We start from the raw sequence: 27,476 nt of genomic DNA, 5'->3' as shown, positions 1-27,476 counted from the left end.
TACTTAACACTGACCTGCATCTGGGTATGTAGGTGAATAATCATAATAATCTTCATACTCCAATATTTTATCTCCTTCTATATTTAAAAAACAGTGACCTTTATCCTTCATATGCTTTTGAACTGCATCCAAAGTAGGACAGCGATTTCCAACCCAATTACAAGCTATGCATTCATACCCACAACCAATCTGTCATAGGAAAGCTTTTCATTAATGTCAATACAGGGTAAAAAGGTATGCACACATTCTAAGATATCAGAAAGTAACACAGTTACTAGTTAAATTAAAAAATCAAATTTCTGCACTTCAAAATTATAGTTTAAACATCTTCAAAACAACACTGAGGTAACATTTTATCTTTACCAAGAGCAAGTACTAATTTGAGACTATACAATTAAAAAACACAATAATTAATTTGGTAGCATGAATCACCTGAATCTGTGCAACAGTAACACCAAAAATGGGTAAATTCTCTATAAATACCTTTTCTCCAAGATAAGTTAACAACCCCACTACATCAGTGCAATACTCCAGGTCGGGTATAAAGAAGGAATGCTGAATGCTCATGTGCTCCAGCTTTTTCTTCAAGGAAGCAGAATGGTGAGAACAAAAGAGGCAATCCTTCAATTCTATTGCATCACCTTCCCATTCAACCTGTTAGGAATATAAAAAAGGTGCACCATTCACTCTATCCACTCATGATCAATGGCATTATCAACCCCATTACTGTCCCTAACTTGGATGTTAAATTCATACACATTTTAATTTCCGAAAGGTGTCAAAAATTAAACATGTACAGACGGGAGCAATGATACAATTAAAAACTCTTACATCCAGCAGCTAAAAATAAGACAGTTTCAAAGCAGTGGCATAAGCTGCAAAGCTCATTATCTTATCTATTCTCCTACAAATTACCACAACACACAAACTGTAAATCTTATGTCTATTCCAACAATAGCATAGTTCAAAAGTAGTATATTTTCTATTCTTTGTTTACAGTTTAACTTATGTTTCTACCCATATCTGTTGGAAATAGAGTAGCTTTTAATTAATGTAGTAGTTTCAACTCCATGATATATAATGTATATTATTATAATATGTGAATATTCTGTAAAAAGTAATGTGTGTTCTGTATTTTTTGGCATGTTGTCTGTACTTTGATATGATTTTTCTTTCAGATATCTCATGTGTTGTGAAGTGTAATGAGGTGATTTTATAATTTGTGTAATGTTGTGCAATGCTTATATATTTTATGTATTCTTTTGTGTCTGTAATATATTGTGTTTTGTGGGAGATGTTGGAGTTTCAGATTCTGTAAAGAGAGCTATTTTTGTGACCAGATCAGAGCACTCACGTTATCTTTGAAAAGGGATGACAGGTTGATAGCAGAGGCTCGTTTGGAGACCTGTGTTTGCTTAAACAAGTGTCCAGGCTGGAAGCTGGCTGCTAATCATTCAGATAAGGGGCAAAACATATATTACTTTCTGAGCCGAAGAGCAAATCCAAGAATAAACTGTTTATTCTATAGAAGATTTTCAGTATTCTGCTTATTCTAGTGTAGAGAGAGGAACTCAGTTTATTCTAAGATTCTTCCAGTGTAACCTTTCTTTAAATGACTAACTGGCAGCCAGGTTGGAGTCATAGAAGGCATTTGTGAACCACAGTAGTTAGTTCAGAGAGGAAACTGGCAGGAACAGGGTCTCTCTCTCTCTCAACCCATCTTTATATAGAAGGGTGTAAAGTTATGGTCACTCTCCCACAAAACATAAGTTTTGTGAATGGTTAAAAATATTTTCATTATACAGGCAATGTATAAGGAGTTGTGTGATGGTGTGCAGAGAGGAGTAAGGTAATGTGTTATTTACTCATTTTTTACCATGGTAAAAACTGAAGTGTTGTTTTGGTAAAAAGTTAATTATTATTTTGGTAAGAGGTGAATATGATCTTTTAAAAAGTGGATGTAATCTTTTTGCGAGATAGATATAATCTTTAAACATATTTTGTCTTAGTGAAATTGCTGTTGGTATATTTTCTGCTGCATATTAATTTTTAATATGTCCTTGTTTTCATATTATTCTTATGTGCTCATGTGTTTATAATTCCAGTGTTACCCAAAATTTTGTGTTGGTGATTTAATATTGATTTAATTAGCACTTTGCTGGTGTTGATTTCATTTCATAAGATTTCAGTGAATACTTGTGTTGACTTCATTTCTTAAGATTTCTGTTTCAAATTTGGAGTAAGTTTTAGTAGTTTTGAATTTTGCTTAGTTAACTCGATTTCTTGGTAAATTGGAGTTTTGTGAGTTAATCTTGTTTAAGAATTAATTAAATCTTACATTGTTGTCAAGCAATAGTAAATCTTTTTGAGATTGTGAACACTAATTATAACTTTTGAACTTAAAGCACGGTGTTTCATTTTGACCACCAGTGATTAGAGATATTTGTGTGTATGTACAAGGTAAGTGATATATCTGTTATGTTTTCCTTTGATTTAATCAAAGTGAAGTAGAACCAGGGAAACAATTACAGTGTTTGATGGAGTGATGCCCTTTTCCCCTAGTTTATTTATTTATTAACCCTTAAACGCCTGTTGGACGTTTTAAACGTCGTCCAAAATTGTCTGTCGAATGCTGAGTGGACGTTGCAAACGTCGACTGAAAATGCTTTTTTTAAATATTCGCGGAAAAATAATTGTAGGCCTTGTTTGTGGAAGATTTCAAATCCGCGCCTCGGCGGATGCTGGGAGTTCACGGATCCAACTGTTTTGTTTCTGAGCGTCACCCAGACGCGCATGCGCGAATTTCCCCCATCTCGCATCAGAGAGCATCAGAGCAGCACCTTGCGGGAGCGATATTTTGATGCAGACGTGTTTTGTTGAACTTTTGCGAGTGTTACCGTATTCGTGCTGCAACAGAACGTTTGCAGAGATGTCACAAAGGCGCCAGGACCGTGAAAGGCGCATACTGCCTGTCGGAAGTGAGCGTGTGAGGCGAGTTTTAGACTGGGATGCTGGAGAAGGACCCAGCATCCAAAGTGAATTTTAACATTCGGTCAATTTGACTCGACTGAAATGATCGAAAAACGCATCCGTAAACCATAATTATTACATTCGAGTAACAATCAATCATTTACCTTCATTTTGCAACAAACGGAAAGTCTCTAGCACAATATTTAGAATTTTGGTGAATTTTTGAAAAAAATTTCCTCTGCTCGCACGCCGCGAACTCCGCTGAAAATCCTGTCATTTCTTGCGTCAGCTTGCCGTAATTTTTTCGCCGTTTCATATTATTCGTTACATAAAGTGTTATACATCAAAATGTGCACAATTTCATGTAGAATACAACAAAAAATATATCATTCCTTTAGCTCTTCACAGTGTTTTAATATTTACATCGAAATCACGATAACTGACAAAATTTTAACATTCGGTCAACTTTGACTCGACTGAAATGATCGAAAAACGCATCCGTAAGCCATAATTATTACATTCGAGTAACAATCAATCATTTACCTTCATTTTGCAACAAACGGAAAGTCTCTAGCACAATATTTAGAATTTTGGTGAATTTTTGAAAAAAAATTTTCCTCCACTCTGCGCGCGAACTCCGCTGAAAATCATAGCATTTCTTGCGTCAGTTGCCGTAATTTTTTCATCATTTCATATTATTCGTTACATAAAGTGTTATACATCAAAATGTGTGCAATTTCATGTAGAATACAACAAAAAATATATCATTCCTTTAGCTCTTCACAGTTTTTTAATATTGACATTGAAATCACGATAACTGACAAAATTTTAACATTCGGTCAACTTTGATTCGAATTAAAATGATAAAAACGCATCCGTAAGCCATAATTATTACATTCAAGTAACAATCAATCATTTACCTTCATTTTGCAACAAACGGAAAGTCTTTAGCACATTATTTAGATTTTTGGTGAATTTTTTAAAAAAACATTTTTCCTTCACTGGCCAGCATTCGCTGAAAATCCTAGCATTTCTTGAGTCAGCTTGTCGTAATTTTTTCGCCGTTTTCACATTATTCGTTACATAAAGTGTTATACATCAAAATGTGCGCAATTTCATGTAGAATACAACAAAAAATATGTCATTCCTTTAGCTCTTCACAGTTTTTTAATATTTTCGCCGAAATCACGATAACTGACAAAATTTTAACATTCGGTCAACTTTGATTCGACCGAAATGATAAAAAAATGCATCCGTAAGCCATAATTATTACATTCGAGTAACAATCAATCATTTACCTTCATTTTGCAACAAACGGAAAGTCTCTAGCACATTATTTAGATTTTTGGTGAATTTTTGAAAAAAACATTTTCCTTCTCTCCGCGCGCGCATACTCCGCTGAAAATCCTAGCATTTCTTGCATCAGCTTGCCGTAATTTTTTCGCCGTTTCATATTATTCGTTACATAAAGTGTTATACATCAAAATGTACGAAATTTCATGTAGAATACAACAAAAAATATATCATTCCTTCAGCTCTTCACAGTTTTTTAATATTTTCGCCGAAATCACGATAACTGACAAAATTTTAACATTCGGTCAACTTTGACTCGACCGAAATGATCGAAAAATGCATCCGTAAGCCATAATTATTACATTCGAGTAACAATCAATCATTTACCTTCATTTTGCAACAAACGGAAAGTCTCTAGCACAATATGTAGATTTTTGGTGAATTTTTGAAAAAAAATTTTCCTTCGCGCCCGCTCCGCGCACGGACTCCGCTGAAAATCCTGTCATTTCTTGCGTCAGCTTGCCGTAATTTTTTCGCCGTTCATATTATTCGTTACATAAAGTGTTATACATCAAAATGTGCGCAATTTCATGTGGAATACAACAAAAATATATCATTCCTTTAGCTCTTCACAGTTTTTTTGTATTTACATCGAAATAACGATAAATAGAAAAAATCAACCTTCGTCAACTTTAACTCGATCGAAATGGTTCAAAAATGCAATTGTAAGCTAAAAAACTTACAGCCTAGTAATATTCAATCAATTTCCTTCATTTTGGCACAATTGGAAAGTCTCTAGCACAATATTTTGATTTTTGGTGAATTTTTTAAAAAACTTTTTTTTACGTCAGCGTTCTATTTAATTCATGCATCATTTTGTGATAACATTTTCTCTGTGTTGCTTTAATCATTTTACAATCTGTTGTATACCAAAATCATCACAATTTAGTGTACAATACAACTAAAAAAATTAACTCATTAGCTTCAACCGTTTTCCTTACAGCGATTTGTATACAATTATATAAGAGTTTTTTTTCGCTGTCATATATTCCAATATTTATATATGATAATGATATTTTTTTATTTCTGATGGTTGCATACTAAACTTCAGGCAATGAGAAAAAAGGAGCCAAAATGAACTCTTAATCTTGAAAACTAAGCGCTGTGATTTTTTGAAAAACATTTTTTCCGCTTCGAGCGCTACTTCCTCGGAGGCCGCATACGGGAGACGCGTTTTTGAAAATAGGGCTTCGGCATTAAAGGGTTAACAGTTGTTACCTTACCCATAACTTGATATACTTAGATTGATTTTTAAGTGTTAAGCAAGTTTTAAGGGATCACTGTCACCTTTAGTGTTCAGTTGTAATATTATTGTTATGAAGTTTCAGGTATCTGGCCGAAGTGAGGTAAATTTTTGGTTTCAATATTTGTGTAATGACCAGGAACTTGATCACTTTGTGACAATATGCATAAAGTGGAATGTACACGTATAAGCAAGTGCACATACACATACATGCGTCGATGGCCATAGTAAATGTAAAGCCACTTATACCACAGAGAATAAAAGTAAAACTTGTGGAGATGTAGACAATGGCACACACAGATCAATCATAGGACTGTCTCAGCCTTACATACAACTATAGTCTGTTTTTTTCTATCTGTCCACCCGCCTGTGGTGCTCGCGCATGGTAACACTGCATCCCGGGCTTTAAATAGTTACACTATGTGTAAGTTTTAGGTAAATAAAAGGATATCTACTGTACATTTGCGACTGAAAAGTGTTTTGATGATTTACTGTATGCGAATTACACCGTTAATATTCGAAATAGGATATTGTTATTATTGTTGAATGTAAGCTGCCTTTTCTGGGTGGCGAATGGAACAGCTAGACGCAGTGGTGAAAACTGCTTCTCTCGCAGTTCACTACGGCAAGATATCAATTTTATTGGATCACACCTACTCTGCTACTAAGCTACGTGTTACTTCATACCGTATCTGGCTAAAACGCACTTTATAAAAATTAAAAGTATATACTGATATACTTACGTGCACTGAAGTAACACTTAGCTTAGTAGTAGAGTAGGTGTGGTCCAATAAAACTGACATCTTGCTGTTGTGAACTGCGAGAGAAGCAATTTTCGCCACTGCGTCTGGCTGTTCCATTCCCCACCCCGAAAAGGCAGCTTACATTCAACAATAATAACAATATCCTGTTTAGAATATTAACGGTGTAATTCGCATACAGTAAATTATTAAAACACTTTTCAGTTGCAAATGTACACCCAGATAACCTTTTATTTACCTAAAACTTACACATAGCGTAACTATTTAAAGCCCGGGACGCAGTGTCACCATGCGCGAGCACCACAGGCGGGTGGACAGATGGAAAAAAAGACTATAGAAAACTGCTCTCAATGAACTACATTGAAAATATATTTACAAAAGGGATAACAAATTATATTACTGTGATGAGTAAATATAAGCTGCTGCAGCATTTCTATGAAAATGAAGGCTATGGTAGAAGGTGGAATAAGATACTTAACGAAATAAGAAAAAAATAATAAATGATCTCTCTCTCTCTCTCTCTCTCTCTCTCTCTCTCAATGAAGATCTCGATTACTTTTAATTAAAACAAATGACTAAATTTCAATTAACAAGCATAGGCAAATAATTCTTTACACCAGTACTTTATACATAGGTCTATATTTATTCTGCAATGTTAGGTTACCATATAAAAATTTTTCGACCATATGAAAATTTTTCGAAGACACTAGAAGCACCATAACAGGAGCAACAAAAACGAGAATAACCACAGCAAGAACCACTATAAAACGGCTGAATATAAGATAAGCCTATAATCCAAACGTCATAAAGACATAGGACATCATAGGTCTATCTCATTTGTTTGTGGTCCTGTTATTTCGAAAGGAGATAATGTCCTTAAAAGAATTCTCAGCAAATTATATCCAATATGACTCGTATAGCCTACCATACTGTAAGTTAAACATAGGCATATTCTGCTTTTGTAGAGTGCAGTCACTGCTTGTCATCCCTCCAAATGCGTAAACGATTGCAATGAAATCGATTTTATGACTTAAAATGTAGTAAGATTTCCTGAAATCAATATGAAATACCAGTCTGCATAGCTCTGAGAAAATCTTTGAATTAAATTTGGAATCTGAACACACTTGAAAATATCAGACGGTAATTATCATTGTCCAGTGATTAAAGTGCACTGATTACAATGTAGACATTCAGTATCACCTCTGTATTCAGGTGAACTTCATTTACGAAACACAACATGGCAGCATTGAGCAACACCCCTAACTTCATTAATATTTTCCTGTTTTTTTACCATTTTTAGGGAGATGCGTATTCTGATTTTACTTCAGAGGATAATATAACATTTCGTTTTGATAATCAGCAGAATGTATTTTAGTTCAGTAAAACAACCATTGCAAAATAAATGAAGATGAAAAGAACCACAGATTAACCAACTTTTCTAAACCATTGCCAACCAATCAGCTTCAAGGAATGGTCATGACGTAATCAGTGGGCGGGGCTTAGCTGCAAAGCACAGTGGACTTTGCTAAAATCAAGTTACCCCTGTATACATGCGCACAGCCGTTTTCTCTCATAGCACTGAAGTTGTTCCGTTTTCCTTTTACATTGCTAAAAACAATTAAAATGATCACTAATTCACTTTTTTTTTATAGAGCAACACTGTTTATTTACTAATTACTGTATTTTTTTATACTGTGTTCATGATTAAATATAGATTTTTTTATAGCATAGTCGCTTGTTTTGTCCTCAAGGAGTTACTAAACTAATGTCAAAGAATTCTCTTTTAGCTGGCCATCGCAGCCGGGTATTGTGTAGTAGTGATAAACACTGTAGCACTTGATGGAGTATGTATTGGACTCAAAGATAAGGGGGCACTTCCCCAAATCTTTACAGTGAGCCTGTATACCCAGGTTCTTCCATTGTCAAAACCTGGTTAGAAGAAGGAGTGATTAATGCGCACTGTCACGATGCAAGAATCTTTCCAGGTTCTTTCAAACTCTAAACAACAAAGTTTCAACACCAGCAACTGAAATATGGGAAATGAACATAAAAAGAAACTCTCACAACACTACAACCATTTATTCACAACATTATTTACAAAAAAAATGAAATGTTGTTTCCCCTTTGCTCTCACTCAACGTAACACTAAACAAATTTTACTGAACTAAAATACGTTCTGCTGATTATCAAAAAGAAACGTTATATTATCCTCTGAAGTAAAATTAGAATACGCATCTCCTTAAAAATGGTAAAAAAAAAACTGGAAAATATGAATAAAGTTAGGAGTGTTGCTCGATGCTGCAATGTTGTGTTTCGTAAATGAAGTTCACCTGAATACAGAAGTGACGTGGAATGTCTACATTCTAATCAGTGCACTTTAATCATTGGACAATGATAATTACCATCTGATATTGTCAAGCGTGTTCACCATTCTAAATTTAAATAAAAGATTTTCTCAGAGCTATGCAGACCGGTTAACGGCGATCTGGTTTTACAGAGCTTATCTAGCGACGAAAATCAGCAATTTTCGGCGCCAAAAATCACCAATTTCAACTTATCGGTGCCAATAATTGGTATTGGCGCTAATGCATACCTAACAGAGGCACCGATAACTGAAAATCGGCACTTTTCCGCGCCGATGAGCCCGGTAAATCGCCAAAAAAGCACCGAAAATCGTCGATTTTTGGTTATCATCAAACCTTCAAAACGTAACCCCCGCCGATAACCAGGGACTGCCTGTACTTAAATAGTAATGGTGAGTAGGTGAGTTATCCTGTTGTGGCTGGGGTTTTAGCTGAAGAGATGGTGCTGGCACGATGACCTTGGGCTTGAAGACGTCACAGAAGGGCGGCTGGGAACTAAGCAGAGGCGTTGCTGGTACGATGGCCACAGACTCGTAGATGTCACAAAAAGGATGTCTTTAAGATGAGGCAGCAAATGCTATTTCTCCAAGAATCCGGAGATTGTGCAAAGGGAGGGCAGGAAAGGCAGAAGACTCGTCCTCGCTACAGATAGGAAGTGTTGACTACTTCACGTTGTCGCAGGCAGGAAGGGTTTAGTGACTACTCCACATGAGCAGGAAGGGCTGACTACTTTTCTTCGACACTGGTATGTAGGCTCGCTGCTTCACCTTGTCTCGAACATGGAGGGCTTAGGGACTTCTCCTCACAAGCAGGAAGGGCTGGCTGCTTCTCTTCTCATCACAAGCAGGAAGGGTTTGCTGCTTCTCTTTGTTTCAGGAAGGACAAGATTTTATGGAGAAGAGTAAGGAGCGTCTGAAGGGGATACTCCCGTCGGAACCTAGCTTTGTCTAACCTCTGAGTACCATCTCTGTCTCTGTTTGTCTATATTACTGTCTTGGGAAATCTCTTCTGGAAGCTTATATACCCCTGTATAGGTGGCGCTAACGACAACAATCGTTATTCCCATATAAGGAGTTTTTTGATTTTCTACACAATGATCGGGGTTCAAGAACCCCCTAATCATGTCAAGGTGGTCCCACATCGAGGGGAAGTTTATATCCTTAAGTTTTAAATAACCCTAGAATAGGTTAAGCAAGAACCCTCTAAGAAATCCTCTATTCTTAGCTTAATGTAGATTATACTGGAGGCATTAACCTAAGCCATATAAAACAGTAGCTTGGGTTAGTTAAACAATTTAGTTCATAGCAGTTTGTCGCAATGGCATGACAATTAGAATTAAAATTTCACATAGCCATTGCAAAAGGACTAATAGTGTATAAGTAATACAGCCATAAACAGGTGTGAAAACTAAACTAAACCTTAAAGGTTTTAAGTTAACAGATATTTAATGAAATTTATTACAGTGCTCCCCCATTTTGACGCAGCGATAGGTTCCAGAACCTACCGCAGAAATGAAAAAACCTGCTCTAAAAATGCCTATAACTGGCTTATAACAGCCAAATACCCTGCACCCCATGAACTAAAATGCTTATAGCTGCCTACTTTAACAGTTCATGGCTAAACTTCATAGTTCAAACAAAAATATATCTCAAACTATCTTCCCAGAACATCCTAATATCATTTCAAAGTCATGTTGAAAAATGAAGTATGCCAGCCAACAACTATTACTCGTAAGTATCCCCTATCATTCAGACAAGCATGTTTTCTTTGGCCTATCCCCTATCATTCAGACACGCATGTTTTCTTTGGCCTATGTAACTTTGCTCATCGTTCTGTGCATACTGTAATGCACAGGGCATGCATTTTACATATATTGATATTTTCCTGTGTTGTGAGATGATTTTGAAATGATATTTACTGTACAGGTATGTATATTAGGACAGTACTAGTACAGTACTGTATAGAGCATCTAAAATATGTGGGTGGTTTAGAACGACGGGACATGTACCTCCAAACAGAATGCTAGGTTGTTTTGTCATGTTACTTAGTTTTTCATGATTATGTACAAATACATTTACCTGAAAAAAAATTGTTTACTAAAGTAAGTTCTTGGTGTATGTCATTTTGTGGTTAGTCCTCACCATCTCCAATAAATTTATTAAAAAATTCTTGTGCCATCATTCTCTCTCTCTCTCTCTCTCTCTCTCTCTCTCTCTCTCTCTCTCTCTCTCTCTCAGTATACATATACTGTGAAAATACAGCATAATATTTATAACGCATTATTTCACTTACAGAATCTATTTATACTGTATTGATCTAATTGCCATAAAAATATTTAAAAATCCGAATTTCATACGTAGGCTCCAGTAGCAATCTTTCTGCGACGACGTAATCTCTCTCTCTCATATATCAGTACTGTACTGTACATATTGTTTAATGAAAGTAATATTGAATACTGTACCATAAGCATAAAAAACATGAAAATATACAAATCCAGCAATTCATGACAGACTGACGTAGGTAGCATTGCCACATTTTATGCTTTACCTAATTTATTGTACCGTATTTCATTACAAGTTTAGTTGGCTATGATTCTCACACATATCATAACAGTACACGAGAGAATATTTTATCACTGTTGATGTTTCATCTCTAATCACCGTAAAAATATTTAAAATCCTAATTTCATACGTAGGATTCTCAACATTCTTGAGAATCCCAGCCATAGTTTAGGTGCCTTTAGTTCTCGTCCCCAGCAAGTTAGTACTGTACTGTGCTTCGACGTATAAACACTTCAGTTCTCTCTCTTTCTCTCAAACAGTATGCATATTACTTTAATGGAAAAAAACAGCAAAATATCAATGAAACATTATTTCACTTACTGAATCCATTTATAATGAGATTAGACTTCAATGTAAAAACCAGTTTCTCTCTCTCTCTCTCAAACAGTATAATATCCTTTAATAAAAAAACAGCAAAATATTAATGAAACGTTATTTCACTTACAGAATCCATTTATACTGTGCTTAGACTTCAATGTAAAAATCAGTCTCTCTCTCTCTCTCTCAGATAGTATAATATCCTTTAAAATAAAAAAAGAGCAAAATATCAATGAAACATTATGTCACTTGCGAAATCCATTTATACTGCACTTAGACTAGGATGTCAAAACCACAGTTTCTCTCTCTCTCTCTCTTTCTCTCTCAGTATACATATATTTTAATGAAACAATACAGTAATAAGTAAATACGCAGAGCTGTTCTATGAAAAAACGAATTAGTGATAATAATCACTTTTTGTGATAAAACTATTAAAATACTCAGGTATAAGCATTTTTAGTTTTTTGTGTTTAAACTATCAAAATAGGCAGTTCTAAGTGTTTTTTGAGGTGTTTTAAGTATTCGCGGATTTCAGCTATTTGCGGGGGGGTGTGGTACGCATCACCCGCGAATATGGGGGTGTTTACTGTACTGTATTAATCTTTGAAATTATATTATTAACATAATTTGAAAGCCACCTTAAATATTACTACCTTTAAGAATATATACATATTATTTCTAAGCCTTCCAACTAAAGCAGAGAGAAAGAGAATTACCACTTCGACTTATATTCAACAAGGCTGGCTAGAGAGAGAGAGAGAGAGAGAGAGAGAGAGAGAGAGAGAGAGAGAGAGAGAGAGAGAGAGAGAATAACTCCTTACTATATCAAAAGATTGAAACCCTTGAGCTTCTGAGGGCAACACTCCTTCCCCCCCAGCCAATATGTCAAACTGTCAAGTAAATTGACATTTACCCTCCCCCCTCCTTTCTCAAGTCAGCATGAAAAGACTGGTAGTCACTATTTGTTTATTTAAAATGTTACACAATTTACTGCACAAATGCATGGAAAATATTATATTATATATGTTATTATTATTATTATTATTATTATTTAATCTTATTAATCTTAGTATTTGAACTTTAGTACTTATTAGGTAAATCATTTATTTATCATACAAAAGAAACATACGTACATATTACGTCAGTAAAATTCTCTCGTCTAAATAAGTGAGAGAGAGAGAGAGAGAGAGAGAGAGAGAGAGAGAGAGAGAGAGAGAGAGAGAGAGAGAGAGAGAGAGAGAGAGAGAGAGAGAGAGAAAATTATTATTTTTATTTAATGTTGTTATTTAATCTTATTAAACTTAATATTAATATTTGAAAATTAGAAGAGCCTCGATGGCTCAGTCGGTTACAGCTGCAGCTTCGGACTTCGTAGAGGTCTGTGGCGCGGGTTCAATCCCGCAAGCCGGCTGATCAGAGAGGCAGACACTTTGCTATCCGTGTAGACATCCTGGGATTATATATGTAATCAACGGATAGGTTTGCTTAAAAAGCAAATGGATGTTACAGACTAAATACACACACAAAACAAAGCCACTATAACACCTTCTAAAAACATAACAAACATCTCACACGTCTCGAACTCTCGCCATACCCGCGCAATAACTTCTCGCTGCTGGGAAGAAAGGGCGTTGGGTCTGGTATGATACATGAAACATACGTACCGGGGTCTAAGCGATGTCAGGCAGGGCAGCCGATCGAGACCACAGGTCTACCCCAAAGCCAAATCAAAAAGTCCTTCAAAAGAAGGCATCGTGCTTACCCCATACAAAAATGGGAATAAAAGCACGTTAAAAGAAAAAGAAAGAAAGATTAATATTTGAAAATTCGTACGTACCAAATTCATTATCATAAAATGTACCCTCTAAAAATGCTTATATTATCATCCTGAAACACTTATACTGTATATCATTTTAATATCATTTCAATAGTACTTTTAATTTTAATATTTCAAAAGCATCAATTCTGAGAATTGTAGTATTTATAAATATTGATTGAGTGGTTCATGTTATGGGCCCTGTTCAGTTTTGCTATTCTTATATTAACGTAACTCAGTTTTGTTTTAGTGCTGGATGATTAATGTAATTAATTTTTCTTTGCTTTTGGTTTTGATGTCAGAAATTAATGTAACTTTGTAAAGCTTTTTTTTTTCACTTATGTTCACTTTTGGTTTCCACTTTATTATTTAATCACCTTGTTTAGGAGGTGGTTTGCTGTTAACCATCTTTGGACTCTCCCCTCTGTTTGTATGTTTTTCTTCTGTTTTCACATTTGCGAGCGTGTGTGGGGATGTTCAGCGGTTACTGTGGGGCAGTGTGTGTTTTCTTTGATGACGGGGCATCCGAAGGACTTTTAATCTTTATGTGGCCTCCCGACAGAAGGGTTCTTGGACGTCGTAGGCATTATTGGCTGTATCTGCAGCTTCTTTGACACCCGGGAGAAGGGAGAGAGAGAGAGAGACTTCGTGTCTTGAGTGAGGCATACCACTCAGGTGTCTCGACTCGTCAGTGGTCATAAGGGACAATCATTTTTTGTATGCCGTTGCACTGCTTTTGCCTCGCTGTTCCAATGTATCCTTGAGGTCGTCACTCGGCGCTTCAGCGGCGAAGAAGTGTAAGCCACTTTTAATATTTTTATTATCCTCGTGATAAATATTGTTGGTGGACTTTTGCTGACGAACGTCAGTCCAGGAGAGTTTGACCCTACGTGTGTGACCCGTAGGGTTATAGGATTATTTCATCGCTGGTCTGCATCAATATATTGATTTTTAGTCAAAGGGATCGAGAGCCTCAACAGTTATGTTGCATCAGGCAGTGATCTGCTAAATCCCTTATCGGAGAACTTATAAACAGGGTTGTATTTTTCATTTGTTGTTAACGGAAGCTTGTCACTATTGTGATAGGATATCAGGTCTCGGGGTCTGCACTTTGACCCCTATCCGTCGCATTGATGAATCAATTCATTTTTAAACATCTCCATTGGTTACACTTTCCATTTGCGCTTCTGTGGCTGGTTCGAATGAATCGGGTCAAAGCACATTTGCCTATAACTCAATGTTTTTCCTGTTTTTTGATTGTGTGTGGTAAAATTTTTTATCGTAATTTGAAGGATTGTGGTCCTTTATTTGGCATTGAGTCTTCATCTAAGTCAACAGGGGAATAAGATGGTACCTGCATTTGCAGTCACAAAATTTAGTCCTTAACTAATATTTTCATATTTTTTTAGTGTCCGAAATGATTTTGGAGCATCCTGTTCATGGTTTGAGCTAGGATTCTGCCTTAATCCAGTGAAAAGCATAGGTTAGGGTAGAATTTTTAGATTCAGTTTCAAAAAGGTGTGAACTGTTAAAGATGCTTGGAAAGTTTATATAAATGCTTGTTATGAAATTATCGATCCACCTTTGCTAGTGCTAGTAAAGTGGCTTAGGCTAACCTTTGCTACTTTTAGGTGACAGGGATGATAGCCGCTGCTTAGTTAATATTTTCTTTTAGTGTTATTTATTTTCTATAACTGAAATATTTTGAACATTTTGATAATTTTTTTGTGTAAAACTCCGATTTATGTCCCATTATCAGGGGGAAAATGATCTTTGAGCTAAGAAGGGAACATTCTAGAAGGTTCCAGTGTTGCTCTGACTTAAGCCTTCAACTCAGAAATCGAAAGGTCCTTTGCTAAAAATATGATACATTGGCTCCCATTGAAAGTTACCAGATAAAGTCGAATTATTTCAGGAAAAGTAGTATTTCTCAGGACCAATGGATTCAAAATAGTATTTTTTTATGAAGAATTGGCAGAAATAAAGCTCTTTTGGTGTTGAATACTGTAGTATAGAAATGAGTTATGAACTCAAAGATATGCTCGTTCTATTAGCTGATGAAAGGTTGTTGCCATGCACCACGAAATGAGTATCGCATTCTTGCCAATGTTATTAAAGGTTCTGGGGCTCGATGTCCTGTATTGGATATACCTAGATCCCCTAGTCTATGCTAAGCCTACATGGTAGTGATGTTGACATCCTTGGTCTATGAGACCCTCAACTCGAATGGCATGGATTTACCTGTTGCTCTGTCAGTAGAACTGACATAATCCCAATACTATTCAACTTTTGTTCATGATTGAAGATTGCCCTTCAGTTGTAGCTCTCCCCAGTGAGTATCCCCCTTCTTTCCAGTGCAGCCTAGTAAGGCCCATTGAAAAGAGAGCCTCGAACAGGGATGTTGACTGGGCATGAATTTAGTTATCGAGATAGTAGAATGAATGTCAGGCCATCATTCGAAAATATAAAAAGACATGGTAGAATGAATGTCACCTCATTCAGAATAAAAAACTATGAATGCTCGTATTTTTTCTCATGATGTGTGGGCTTATATTTGATAGTGGCTAAAGTTAAACATTTTAGGACAAATTGTTTCTTAGTATTATTTTCTTTTATTTGCCAAATCTCTGTGCTCGGGACCCTGTAAGAAATGGATAGACTCCATCAAGACTCAGCATGAGTGGCGATTGCCGCAGATGGGTGTGCTGACTCCTGCAGTGTACAGGAGGGCGGACCATCCATACTGGAGTCCGGTAAGTGATTGTCATGACAGTTGGCTACGTTACACTGTTTCTGGCTCCAGGCAAATATTAATATACATTTAAGAGCATGGGTAAGATGATTCTCCAAATGTTCGCCCCAAAAGGTCCTCTTGGTTATTTGCCAAAGGTGTAGAGATTTTCTCTTCCCCGGGTCAGCCAGAATTCAGTCGAAAAATAATTATGAGAACTCATCTGAAATAATAACAATCGCCCAGTTAATGTCGTATCAGTGGATCCTAATGCATCCACTGTGGTGGCCCCCTTCATACCAGGGGATGAAGGGGTCATTGGGAGAATCTGAAAACCTGGATGATGAGGGGATCTATCTGATGCTGAAATAAACGTCCCCAACAGATCAACAAAACTGGCAGCATCCCTAGTAAATGGGCCCTATGGATACCGATGAGGATAATGTTTCAGTCCACACAACTGCCTCTACTAAGAGAAAGTTACATTTAGTGGCTAGGATGTCTGCAATGGAATCAAAGCTGGACAAGTTGATAGAAACAACTTGCAAAATCTTTTGGATACAGGGGCTCAGGGACAGACTCTGGAGCATGCACAAGTGTCAGATCCACCCATTAATATAGATGACTTCCCAGATTTGAGAGTGGTGCAGGAGGAGCCAGAGCAGTATAATCCCTGGGTGGTGGCATCACGGCCAGCTAGAGCGGTGGACGGCATCTCCTATGATAGACATGATGCACCCCTCTAGCTAGGTTAGAGTTTGCAAAACCTTTTGTCCACTTCAAAGGTAGTTGTTTTGCCTTTATGCCAAACACCTAAGACTCTGGCTATGGTAGCGGAGGAAACCATGATTTTTACCCGATGATCAGGCTTTAAGGGCTTCAGGTTTCTAATATCTGCCAGGACCTGGGAGGTAGTTCTCTGGGCATCCAGGTTCTTGCTAGAAAATTTCCCGCCTGGAAAGTACCAGTTGGTGATGAAGTTCCCATCTATCACCAATAAACTGTTCAAATCTTGGGAAAAGAACTTTAGAGTCAGTAGCCCATGGGATTCTGAGTTCTCTTTAAAGGAACTCCAGGACTTTGGAACAGTTCTGCCAGATCCCATTTGGAAGATATAACAAAACCATTAGCAGGCTTCACAGAGGTGATGAAGAAAGACAAATTTCTAGCAAACCATGCCCGTTCATGTTTTTTTGCGGACACTCCTTACCTTGCCCACACCCTGTGTGTTCAGGAGTTCGAGGCATAGGGAAACTATTAATGTCCTGTTTACAACCTTAATGTTAATGGAATCTCAGGCAGGACACTGTGACCAGCAAAGAGATTCAGTGCTCCCAAGGTTACAAATTCGGAACATGGGCCCAATCTTCATTCACCTTCTGGAGGCTTGGGTGTTGTCAAATTAAAACTTAGACGTCAAGCCCTGAAATTCGCTGACCAGAAGTCTATGCAGTAAAGGAGCTCCTCTTCGCCATTCCCCTATGTGTAGTGACCTCTTCCCTAGGGACCTAGTAACCAAGTTGAATAATATTGCTACCCACGGAGGTATCAAATTTGAGGAGTTACTAAGGATATGACCCAGAAGTCCAGACCTGAGGGGGTAAAACACAGGTAGAAGGCTTTTAAAGCACCAGCTCTTTGAGACCCAGGACAAGGTTCCTCTTTCCATAAACAATTCCTATGCTGCACTCTCAGCCATCCATAAAGAGCAGATTGCACTGCCATCTCAACAATCCCAATTTAGGCAGTTCCAGAAAGGCTCTGAGAGGCGGGGTTAAAGAGGCGGATCCTTACCAGGGAAGAAAGGTAACAGGGAGGATGAGGTGGTGGTACAAAGGTCAATTCAACCAATAAGACATTTCAGGTTGGGGCAGACTGAAGAGGTTCCAGGAAGCCTGGAAAGTGTCCCCTTGGGCCTATCAAGTGGTATCGAAAGGTCTGCGCTGGGATTGGAAGGGCCCCTTTCAACAAATACTTTCATCAGCGCAGCACAAGAGTGATCCTATTTGTGAACAAAATGCTAATAAAGGACACAATAGTGAGAAATGCCACTTTATCAGGTTCCAGGGAGGCTTTCCAGTGTTCCAAAGAGGGACTCTCAAGAAAGGAGAGTCATTCTGGACCTTCTGTCCTCAACAAAGCAATAAACTGTCACTGTCCCAAATTCAAAATGCCAATAGATCAGATAAGACATACGAAGTGCCTGGGACAGCTACACCTCTTCTATCGAATTTGAAAGACGCATATTGGCAATTCCAATCCAACCTCATTTTCAATACGACTTATATATCTAGGATTCTATCTGGGCGTTCAGTCGTACAGGTTCAAAGTGATGCCATTCAGCCTCAATGTTAGCCCCAGATGGTTCAGACCTTGCAGGACTTGGGTTCCTAATCAACTGGGAGAAAAGTCACGGCTGAAGCCAGAAAACTCAAAGTTCAGATGAATATGCTAAAACCTACAATGGTGTGTAGAAAGCAGAAAGCTAGCTAGCCCTACCAGACACCCAGGAGGTCAGTAGTAGATCAGGTAAAGAGGTTCAGAAAAGATAAGTTTTTCCAGAAGGTTTAAAAGTGCTGCAGGGCAAACTCCTATTCGGATCAATAGTAGATCCAGTCTTGAAAACGACTTTGAAGGATTTGAAAAGTTCTTATTTTAAAGGCAAACAAATCATTCAGAGACCACAAGGTAAATTTGAAAAGGAGGTGCAAGACAATGTTTCAGGATGCGTGGTAGAATCAGGCCCTGAACTCTTCAGTCCGGCTAGTCCTGAAACCAGTCTCAATGACCATTCAGACTGGATCCGTTCAAAGGAACGGATGGGGACACTCAGATCAGAACAAAGTGTCCGGAAAGTGGTTGGGAGCCCTCAAATCTTGCCATATCAATATCAAAGAGATGATGGCAGTGCTCCTGTCACTCAAGGGACTGAAACCCATGAGGGGATCTCAGCATTCAGTTGTTCATAGACATCAAGCCGGTGGTACAATGAGCGTGGGGATCAAGGTCAAAGCCACTGAATCATATAGTGCTGGGGATGGAGAGATTAGCTCAGGTGAAGAAATGGTCTCTGTCAGCAACCCACTTATTAAAAGGGGAGCTCAGAATGTTTAACGGACTCCCTCTCCAGATTCAAAGCCCAGGGGAGTAACTGGGGACGGTCATTCAGTATGGGATCCTCCAAGATCACCCATATCATCAGGTAGATCTGTGCCGCAACACGCGACAATCACAAATTACTGAATTTTTGTAACCCCCATCACGACCTTGAAGCAGTGGTTTATAGAGACGACGTGGTTATTTACAGCTGGACTGGAACCTGCTGGGAACATTTATCTGTTTCCCCCAAAATTTATTAATGAAAGTAGGTACAACTCCTAAAGTTCAAGGGAGGAGTAGTGATTGCTCCAATGTGGCAAACAGCCCTTGGTTTCCAACCCGGACAGAAGTGACTTTTCATCACAAGCCACTACATCTTCCTATTCTTTCCCAGCCAGGTTCAAGGGATAACTGTCCAGCCTCCTCCTTTCAAAATAAAAAGCCTTCATGTGTGGACTTTCTCAGGTCATGGAATGGTCACCTGAAGTCAGGGAATTCTTAATCACTAATATTAAGGGAAATCTGCCAAACAGTATCAGTCATTGGAACAATTTTGTCTCATTTGTTGGGACAGTGTTTGTAAACCAACTACCATCGATAATCAAAACTCTACTGATGGGGAGTTCTTTGTGTTTGTATTTGATTTTAATAAGTTGGCTCCCTCCACTATTAAAAATCACATTGGCGGCCCTTGTGGTTCCTTTATTACAGGAGGGTGAGGAGGGATGCATCCAGAAGTGTTTGAAATGATGATGAAATCAATGGCTCTCCACAGGAGAAAGTGAACAACCATTGAATTATCAGGGGATCTAGATATAGTCCTAGCTGCTCTGAACAGACGTTCAGACAATAATTTGAAATTTTTGTTAGACCACAAAAAACGTTTTTTGGGCCTGGTGATGGGAGCCAGATCAGCGGAGATCCATGCGCTAAAAAGAGGAGATCAGTTTTGTTCTTTCGGAAAGAATAAAGTAACCTTTTATTAGAGATTTTTAGCTAAAAATGAGAATGTGTTTCATAGACAGAACCCAGGTAGTTATCCCTTCTTTGCCCTCTAATCCGAAGCTGTGTCCAGTGGCCAATTCAAAAAGTACCTTGATCTCAACAACCATATCAATCAGGGCCCCTCTTTTTGGTATTAAATGGAAGCACCCATTTAAAACTTTGCCTAGAAAGCCTTCAGAACCAGCATTTGTAAGTTAATTGTAGATCTATGCTCAGGATCAGATAAAGTCACATGACCTCCGTTTTGCAGCCTCATTTGACTTTTCTGGTTAACTTTAGTATGGAGGAACGTATTTACACGGGTGGTCTGGGCATGGAGTGTTTGTATCAAACACTATGTTATACAAATTTGAGGTGTCCAGACTGTATGCATATCCCTCGGCAAAGTCTTAATGTGCAAGAGATAACTGATGCCTGGAAGGTGAATTGGCTGGCAAGAGGAACTCTTCCTTTAAAGTGAGTGAGTGTTTTAAAAACTGGTAGGTTATTTTTTCCTATTATAGTCTATTTCTTTTTTCTTTCACCAATACACAGTCTCTAAAATTTACAGCTTAATTGAGTGGGCTGTTACAGCCATAAAGGGAAAGGATTTTAGATTTTCTTGAACTAACGTAAGCAGAAAAAGTTTTGTTTTGGTTAGGGATAGTGGCTAAAAGTCCATCCTCCTGTCAAATGATTTTGGTTTTTATAAATATACAAAAGCCTCTTTAAAATGTTTTCTGGTTGCATTTGGTTTCCACTTTGTTATTTGACTAAAAAAAGGGGTTTGAAACCGAAGGGAAATGAAAACCCTATTTTTTCTTCTGTCCCTCCCAGTTAGCATTAAGTATATGGGGTTATGCCCAGCCCCTTCATTTGCAGTATAAGTTTTTTCGAGGACAGCTATTCATCCATTGGGTTGGCAATCTTTGTGCGCATCCCGACAGTAGATGATGTCGTAGGCATTTTGACCCGATTCATTCAGAACTAGCCACAGGAAGCAAATGGAAAGGTGTAACCAGTGGAGATGTTTAGCCATGAATTGATTCATCAATGCGGTCAGATAGGGGGTCAAAGTGCAGATGCCGAGACCTGATATCCTATCACAATGTAGTGACAAGCTTCGGCGTTAACTGGAATGAATGTAAGCCAACCCTGTAATATAAGTTCTCTGATAAAGGGATTTGGTGGACTTTCGCTGCCTAACGGCAGACATAACTGCATGAGGCTCTCGTGGCCCCAGACTAGGGTTAGGGTTTTCATTTCATCGCTGGGTTCAAATATATTTATTTGGATTGCCAGTCAACATTATTTACATCTTGGTGATCTGCAGTTATGATGAAAGTGTGTATTTTTGGTTTGTTGTTAGGTGTAGGGAATTATTGTATTTAGCTAGGTTTAAGGATTCTTTCTCTCAGTACCCTTTCCTGTCGTGCGTTTGTAATAATTATGTTTGTGTCTTCCCACTTTCTCCTATAGCTTTCTCTTGTCCTGTTGGTACAATTGTTAGCTAGGAGATTGTGTTTATTACTTGTAAGGTGTGTGGTCCTTTCCTTTTCAGGTGATCATATAATTAACCCTTTAATGCCGACTGGACGTATTTTACATTGACAAAAATTCTGTCGGGTGCCGAGTGAACATAAAATACGTCAACTACAAAAAGTTTTTTAAATATTCGCGGAAAAACACTTATAGGCCTAGTTTGTGAAAAATTTTAAATCACGCGCCTTGAAGGATGCTGGGAGTTCACGGATCACGCCGTTGTTTTGTTTACAAGTGTGACCCAGCTGCGCATGCGCGAATTTCTTTCTTCTCGCAAAAGAAAGCGTCAGCTAACTCTACTGAAAATCTCAGAAATTCTTTAGTCACTGTTGTAATTTTTGCACTGTTTTCTATTAGCCATTGCATATAGTTTTATATATGAAAATGTGTGCAATATCATGTAGAATACAACAAAAAATAATTCATGGTTGTAGCTTTTATCAATTTTGACATATTTTCATATAAATAACAATAAGTGCCAAAATTTCAAACTTCGGTCAACTTTGACTCGACCAAAATGGTAAAAAAATGCAATTGTAAACTAAAACTCTTACATTCTAGTAATATTCAATCATTTACCTTCATTTTGCAACAAATGAGAAGTCTCTAGCACAATATTTCGATTTAGGGTGAATTTTTGAAAAAACTTTTTCCTTACGTCAGCACTAAGTGTGAAAATCTCAGAAATTCTTTAGTCACTTTCTCGTAATTTTTGCACCATTTTCTATTAGTCATTACATAAAGTTTTATATATGAAAATGTGCAAAATTTTATTATAGAATACAACAAAAAATAACTCATGGTTGTAGCTTTTATCAGTTTTGAAATATTTTCATATAAATCAGGATAAGTGCCAAAATTTCAACCTTCGGTCAAATTTGACTCAACCGAAATGGTCGAAAATGGCAATTGTAAGCTAAAACTCTTACATTCTAGTAATACTCAATCATTTACCTTCATTTTTCAACAAACGAGAAGTCTCTAGCACAATACTTCGATTTATGGTGAAATTTAGAAAAAAACTATTTCGTTACATAAGCGAGCGCTAACTCTGCTGAGTTCATGGATCATGCTGTTGTTTTGTTTACAAGCGTGACCCAACTGCGCATGCTCAAATTTCTTTCTTCTCTCAAAAGAAAGCATCAGCTAACTGCTGAAAATCTCATAAATTCTTTAGTCACTTTGTCATAATTTTTGCACCGTTTTCTATTAGCCATTACATGAAGTTTTATATATGAAAATGTGCGCAATGTCATGTAGAATACAACAATAAATAACACACAGTTCTAGCTTTTATCAGTTTTGAAATATTTTAATTTAAATCACGATAAGTGCAAAAATTTCAACCTTCAGTCAACTTTGACTCGACCAAAATGGTAAAAAAATGCAATTGTAAGCAAAAACTCTTACATTCTAGTAATATTCAATCATTTACCTTCATTTTGCAACAAACGAGAAGTCTCTAGCACAACATTTCTATTTATGGTGAATTTTTGAAAAAACTTTCCTTACGTCCACGCACGCTAACTCTGCTGAAAATCTCAAAAATTCTTTAGTCAATGTCGTAATTTTTGCACCATTTTCTATTAGCTGTTACATAAAGTTTTATAAAAATGTGCAAAATTTCATATAGAATATAACAAAACATAACTCATGGTTGTAGCTTTTATCAGTTTTGAAATATTTTCATATAAATCACGAGAAGTGCCAAAATTTCAACCTTCGGTCAACTTTCACTCGACCGAAATGGTCGAAAAATGCAATTGTAAGCTAAAACTCTTACATTCTAGTAATATTCAATCAGTTACCTTCATTTTGCAACAAACGAGAAGTCTCTAGCACAATATTTCGATTTATGGTGAAATTTTGAAAAAAACCTTTTCCTAACGTCCGTGCGCGCTAACTCTGCTGAGTTCACGGATCACGCTGTTGTTTTGTTTACAAGTGTGACCCAGCTGCACATGCGCGAATTTCTTTCTTCTCCCAAAAGAAAGCATCAGCTAACTCTGCTGAAAATCTCATAAATTCTTTAGTCACTTTGTCGTAATTTTTGCACCGTTTTCTATTAGCTGTTACATAAATTTTTATATGTGAAAATGTGCACAATTTCATGTAGAATACAACAAAAAATAACTCATGGCTATAGCTTTTATCAGTTTTGAAATATTTTCATATATATCACGATAAATGCCAAAATTTCAACCTTCGGTCAACTTTGACTCGACCAAAATGGTCGAAAAATGCAATTGTAAACTAAAACTCTTACATTCTAGTAATATTCAATCATATACCTTCATTTTGCAACAAGCGAAAAGTCTCTAGCACAATATTTCGATTTATGGTGAATTTTTGAAAAAAAACTTTTTCCTTACGTTTGCGCTGTGCTGAAAATCTCAGAAATTCTTTATTCACTTTGTCGTAATTTTTGCACCGTTTTCTATTAGCTGTTACATAAAGGTTTATATATGAAAATGTGCCCAATTTCATGTAGAATACAATAAAAAATAACCCATGGTTGTAACTTTTATCAATTTTGACATATTTTCATATAAATCACGATAAGTGCCAAATTTTCAACCTTCGGTCAACTTTGACTCGACCGAAATGGTCGAAAAATGCAATTGTAAGCTAAAACCCTTACATTCTAGTAATATTCAATCATTTACCTTCATTTTGCAACAAACAAGAAGTCTCTAGCACAATATTTCGATTTATGGTGAAATTTTGAAAAAAACTTTTTCCTTATGTCCGTGCGCGCTAACTCTGCTAAGTTCACGGATCACGCTGTTGTTTTGTTTATAAGCGTGACCTTGCGCATGTGCTAATTTCTTTCTTCTCGCAAAAGAAAGCATCAGCTAACTCTGCTGAAAATCTCAGAAATTCTTTAGTCACTTTGTCGTAATTTTTGCACTGTTTTCTATTAGCCGTTACATAAATTTTTATATAAGAAAATGTGCGCAATTTCATGTAGAATACAACAAAAAATAACTCATGGTTGTAGCTTTTATCAGTTTTGGAATATCTTCATATAAATCACAATAAGTGCCAAAATTTCAACCTTCGGTCAACTTTGACTCGACCGAAATGGTCGAAAAATGCAATTGTAAGCTAAAACTCTTACATTTTAGTAACATTCAATCATTTCCCTTCATTTTACAACAAACGAGAAGTCTCTAGCACAATATTTCGATTTATGGTGAATTTCTGAAAAAACTTTCCTTACGTCCGCTCGCACTAACTCTGCTGAAAATCTCAGAAATTCTTTAGTCACTTTGTCGTAATATTTGCACCATTTTCTATTAGCCGTTACATAAAGTTGTATATATGAAAATGTGCGCAATTTCATATAGAACACAACAAAAAATAACTCATGGTTGTAGCTTTTATCAGTTTTGAAATATTTTCATATAAATAACGATAAGTGCCAAAATTTCAACCTTCGGTCAACTTTGACTCGACCGAAATGGTCGAAAAATGCAATTGTAAGCTAAAACCCTTACATTTTAGTAATATTCAATCATTTACCTTCATTTTGCAACAAACGGGAATCCTCTAGCACAATATTTCGACTTATGGTGAATTTTTGAAAAAATTTTTCCTTATGTCTGCGCGCGCTAATTCTACTGAAAATCTCAGAATTTCTTTAGTCACTTTGTCGTAATTTTTGCACTGTTTTATATTAGTCGTTACATAAAGTTTCTGAAAATGTACGCAATTTCATGTCGAATACAACAAAAAATAACTCTTGGTTGTAGCTTTTATCAGTTTTGAAATATTTTCATATAAATCATGATAAATATGTTATTTTCATAATAAAATAAATTTTTGAACATACTTACCTGGTAGTTATATATATAGCTTAAGTCCCTGACGTCACGGCAGAATTTCAAAACTCGTGGCAATCGCCGATCGGGTAGTCAGGTGATCCACCTGTGCGCCCTCTACCCAGGTACCTGGAACCATTCTACCTATTCCTCAGATCTTCCATGCCCCTAGTCTCTAGAGGGGAGGAGGGTGGGAATTTAATCATATATAACTACCAGGTAAGTATGTTCAAAAATTTATTTTATTATGAAAATAACATTTTCAAACATCTAACTTACCTGGTAGTTATATATATAGCTGATTGACACCTTTGGTGGAGGGTCAGAGACAGCTAACATCGTTGGAATTGAAATACAAAAAATTGCAAAACCAACTAAAGGTTCCTACCTGTTAAGGAAGCTGACTTCATTGTTTTCCTGCCTCATTATGTCTGCATTCCTTAAGAGATCCAGCGATCCACCCAGGGGGCTGAAAATCTCTAGGGGCTGTTAACCGGTGTATAACCTCTATGTGACTAGACCTCCTTTGAATACCCTTGTTCCGGGCGCTACCAAGGAACAAACGACCACCTGACTAAAAACTCAAGAAAAGAATACTATTTAAAAAACTGTCTGCTAATGATTGCGGAAGGATGCATCCAGCCTTCGCAAACAACCATAAACAACTTCTTAGTTCCAAGGAAGAAAAAGGGTATTGGGTTATGGGACTGCAGGGGTAGCCCTTTCTCCCACTACTGAATTCGTAGCTACAAACGGACCCAGCATGTAGCAGTCTTCGTATAAAGTCTGGACCTGTTTAAGATAATGTGAGGCAAAAACAGACTTGCTCCTCCAGAAGGTCGTGTCCAAGATACTCTGAGGGACCTATTCTGTTTAAAAGCCACAGAGGTTGCTACAGCTCTGACTTCGTGTGTTTTAACTTTCAGAATTTTGTGGTCCGATTTCATTCCATTCTGAATGCATCTTTTATCAATTGTCTGATAAAATAAGAAAGAGCATTTTTAGACATCTGTAACGAGGGTTTTTTGACAGAGCACCAAAGCCCTTCTGAGTTCCCCCATAAGTCCTTTGTCCTTTCTAGATAATACTTTAGAGCTCTTACTGGGCACAGAGCTCTCTCTATTTCCTCACCTGTGATATCCGTCAGGTTAGGAATCTCGAATGCTTTGGGCCATGGTTGCGATGGGCGTTCATTTTTTGCAAGAAAATCTAGTTGAAGTGAGCAAACTGCCTTGCCTTGTCTAAAACCTATAGTTTTGCTGAAGGCATGAATCTCACTTACTCGTTTTGCAGTGGCTAAACTGACCAGGAACAGAGTTTTCATGGTGAGATCCTTTAAGGATGTCTTATGTAAAGGTTCGAACCTATCACTCATGAGGAACCTCAGGACCACATCTAGGTTCCAAGCTGGTGATTTTGTATCCTTTCCTTAGAGGTTTCAAGGATCTGAGAAGGTCCTGGAAATCCTTATTGTTAGACAGGTCCAAGTTTCTGTGTCTAAAGACAGATGCTAGCATACTTCTATATCCTTTAATGGTTGAAGTTGAAAACTTAAGATCCTTCCTAAGATGAAGAAGGAAGTCTGCTATCTGAGTCACAGAGGTACTGGAAGAGGATACAGAGTTGTTCTTGCACCATCCTCTAAAAATTTCCCACTTGGATTGGTATACCTTAATGGTGGATGACCTCCTTGCTCTTGCGATCGCGCTAGCTGCCTCCTTCGAAAAGCCTCTAGCTCTTGCGAGTTTTTCGATAGTCTGAAGGCAGTCATTTGTAGAGCTTGGAGGTTTTGGTGATACCTTTCAAGTGGGGTTGTTTGAGTAGATCTACTCTTAGCGGAAGTTTTCTCGGGGTGTCCACTATCCATTCCAGTACCTCTGTGAACCAATCTCTTGTTGGCCAGTAAGGAAC

The 27,476-nt window shown here is 37.2% G+C and overlaps 1 protein-coding gene across 2 annotated transcripts in view; it reads right to left on the bottom strand.

The window, feature by feature from the left end:
• Positions 1-27,476, bottom strand: part of LOC136825236 (cytoplasmic 60S subunit biogenesis factor ZNF622-like) — a 405,172-nt gene that overhangs the window by 168,780 nt on the left and 208,916 nt on the right. For both annotated transcript variants that reach the window (XM_067081270.1, XM_067081269.1), the window contains exons 6-7: positions 484-654; positions 15-189 (exon numbers count right to left, since the gene is read on the bottom strand). In XM_067081270.1, the coding sequence (XP_066937371.1) occupies positions 15-189; positions 484-654 (346 nt within the window). The remainder of the gene's footprint in view (positions 1-14; positions 190-483; positions 655-27,476) is intronic.

This window comes from Macrobrachium rosenbergii, chromosome 37 (assembly GCF_040412425.1).
Source record: "Macrobrachium rosenbergii isolate ZJJX-2024 chromosome 37, ASM4041242v1, whole genome shotgun sequence".
Taxonomy (NCBI): Eukaryota; Metazoa; Arthropoda; class Malacostraca; order Decapoda; family Palaemonidae; genus Macrobrachium; species Macrobrachium rosenbergii.
The sequence above is the reverse complement of the archived record's forward strand: the minus strand, read 5'-3'. Positions and strand labels throughout refer to the sequence as shown.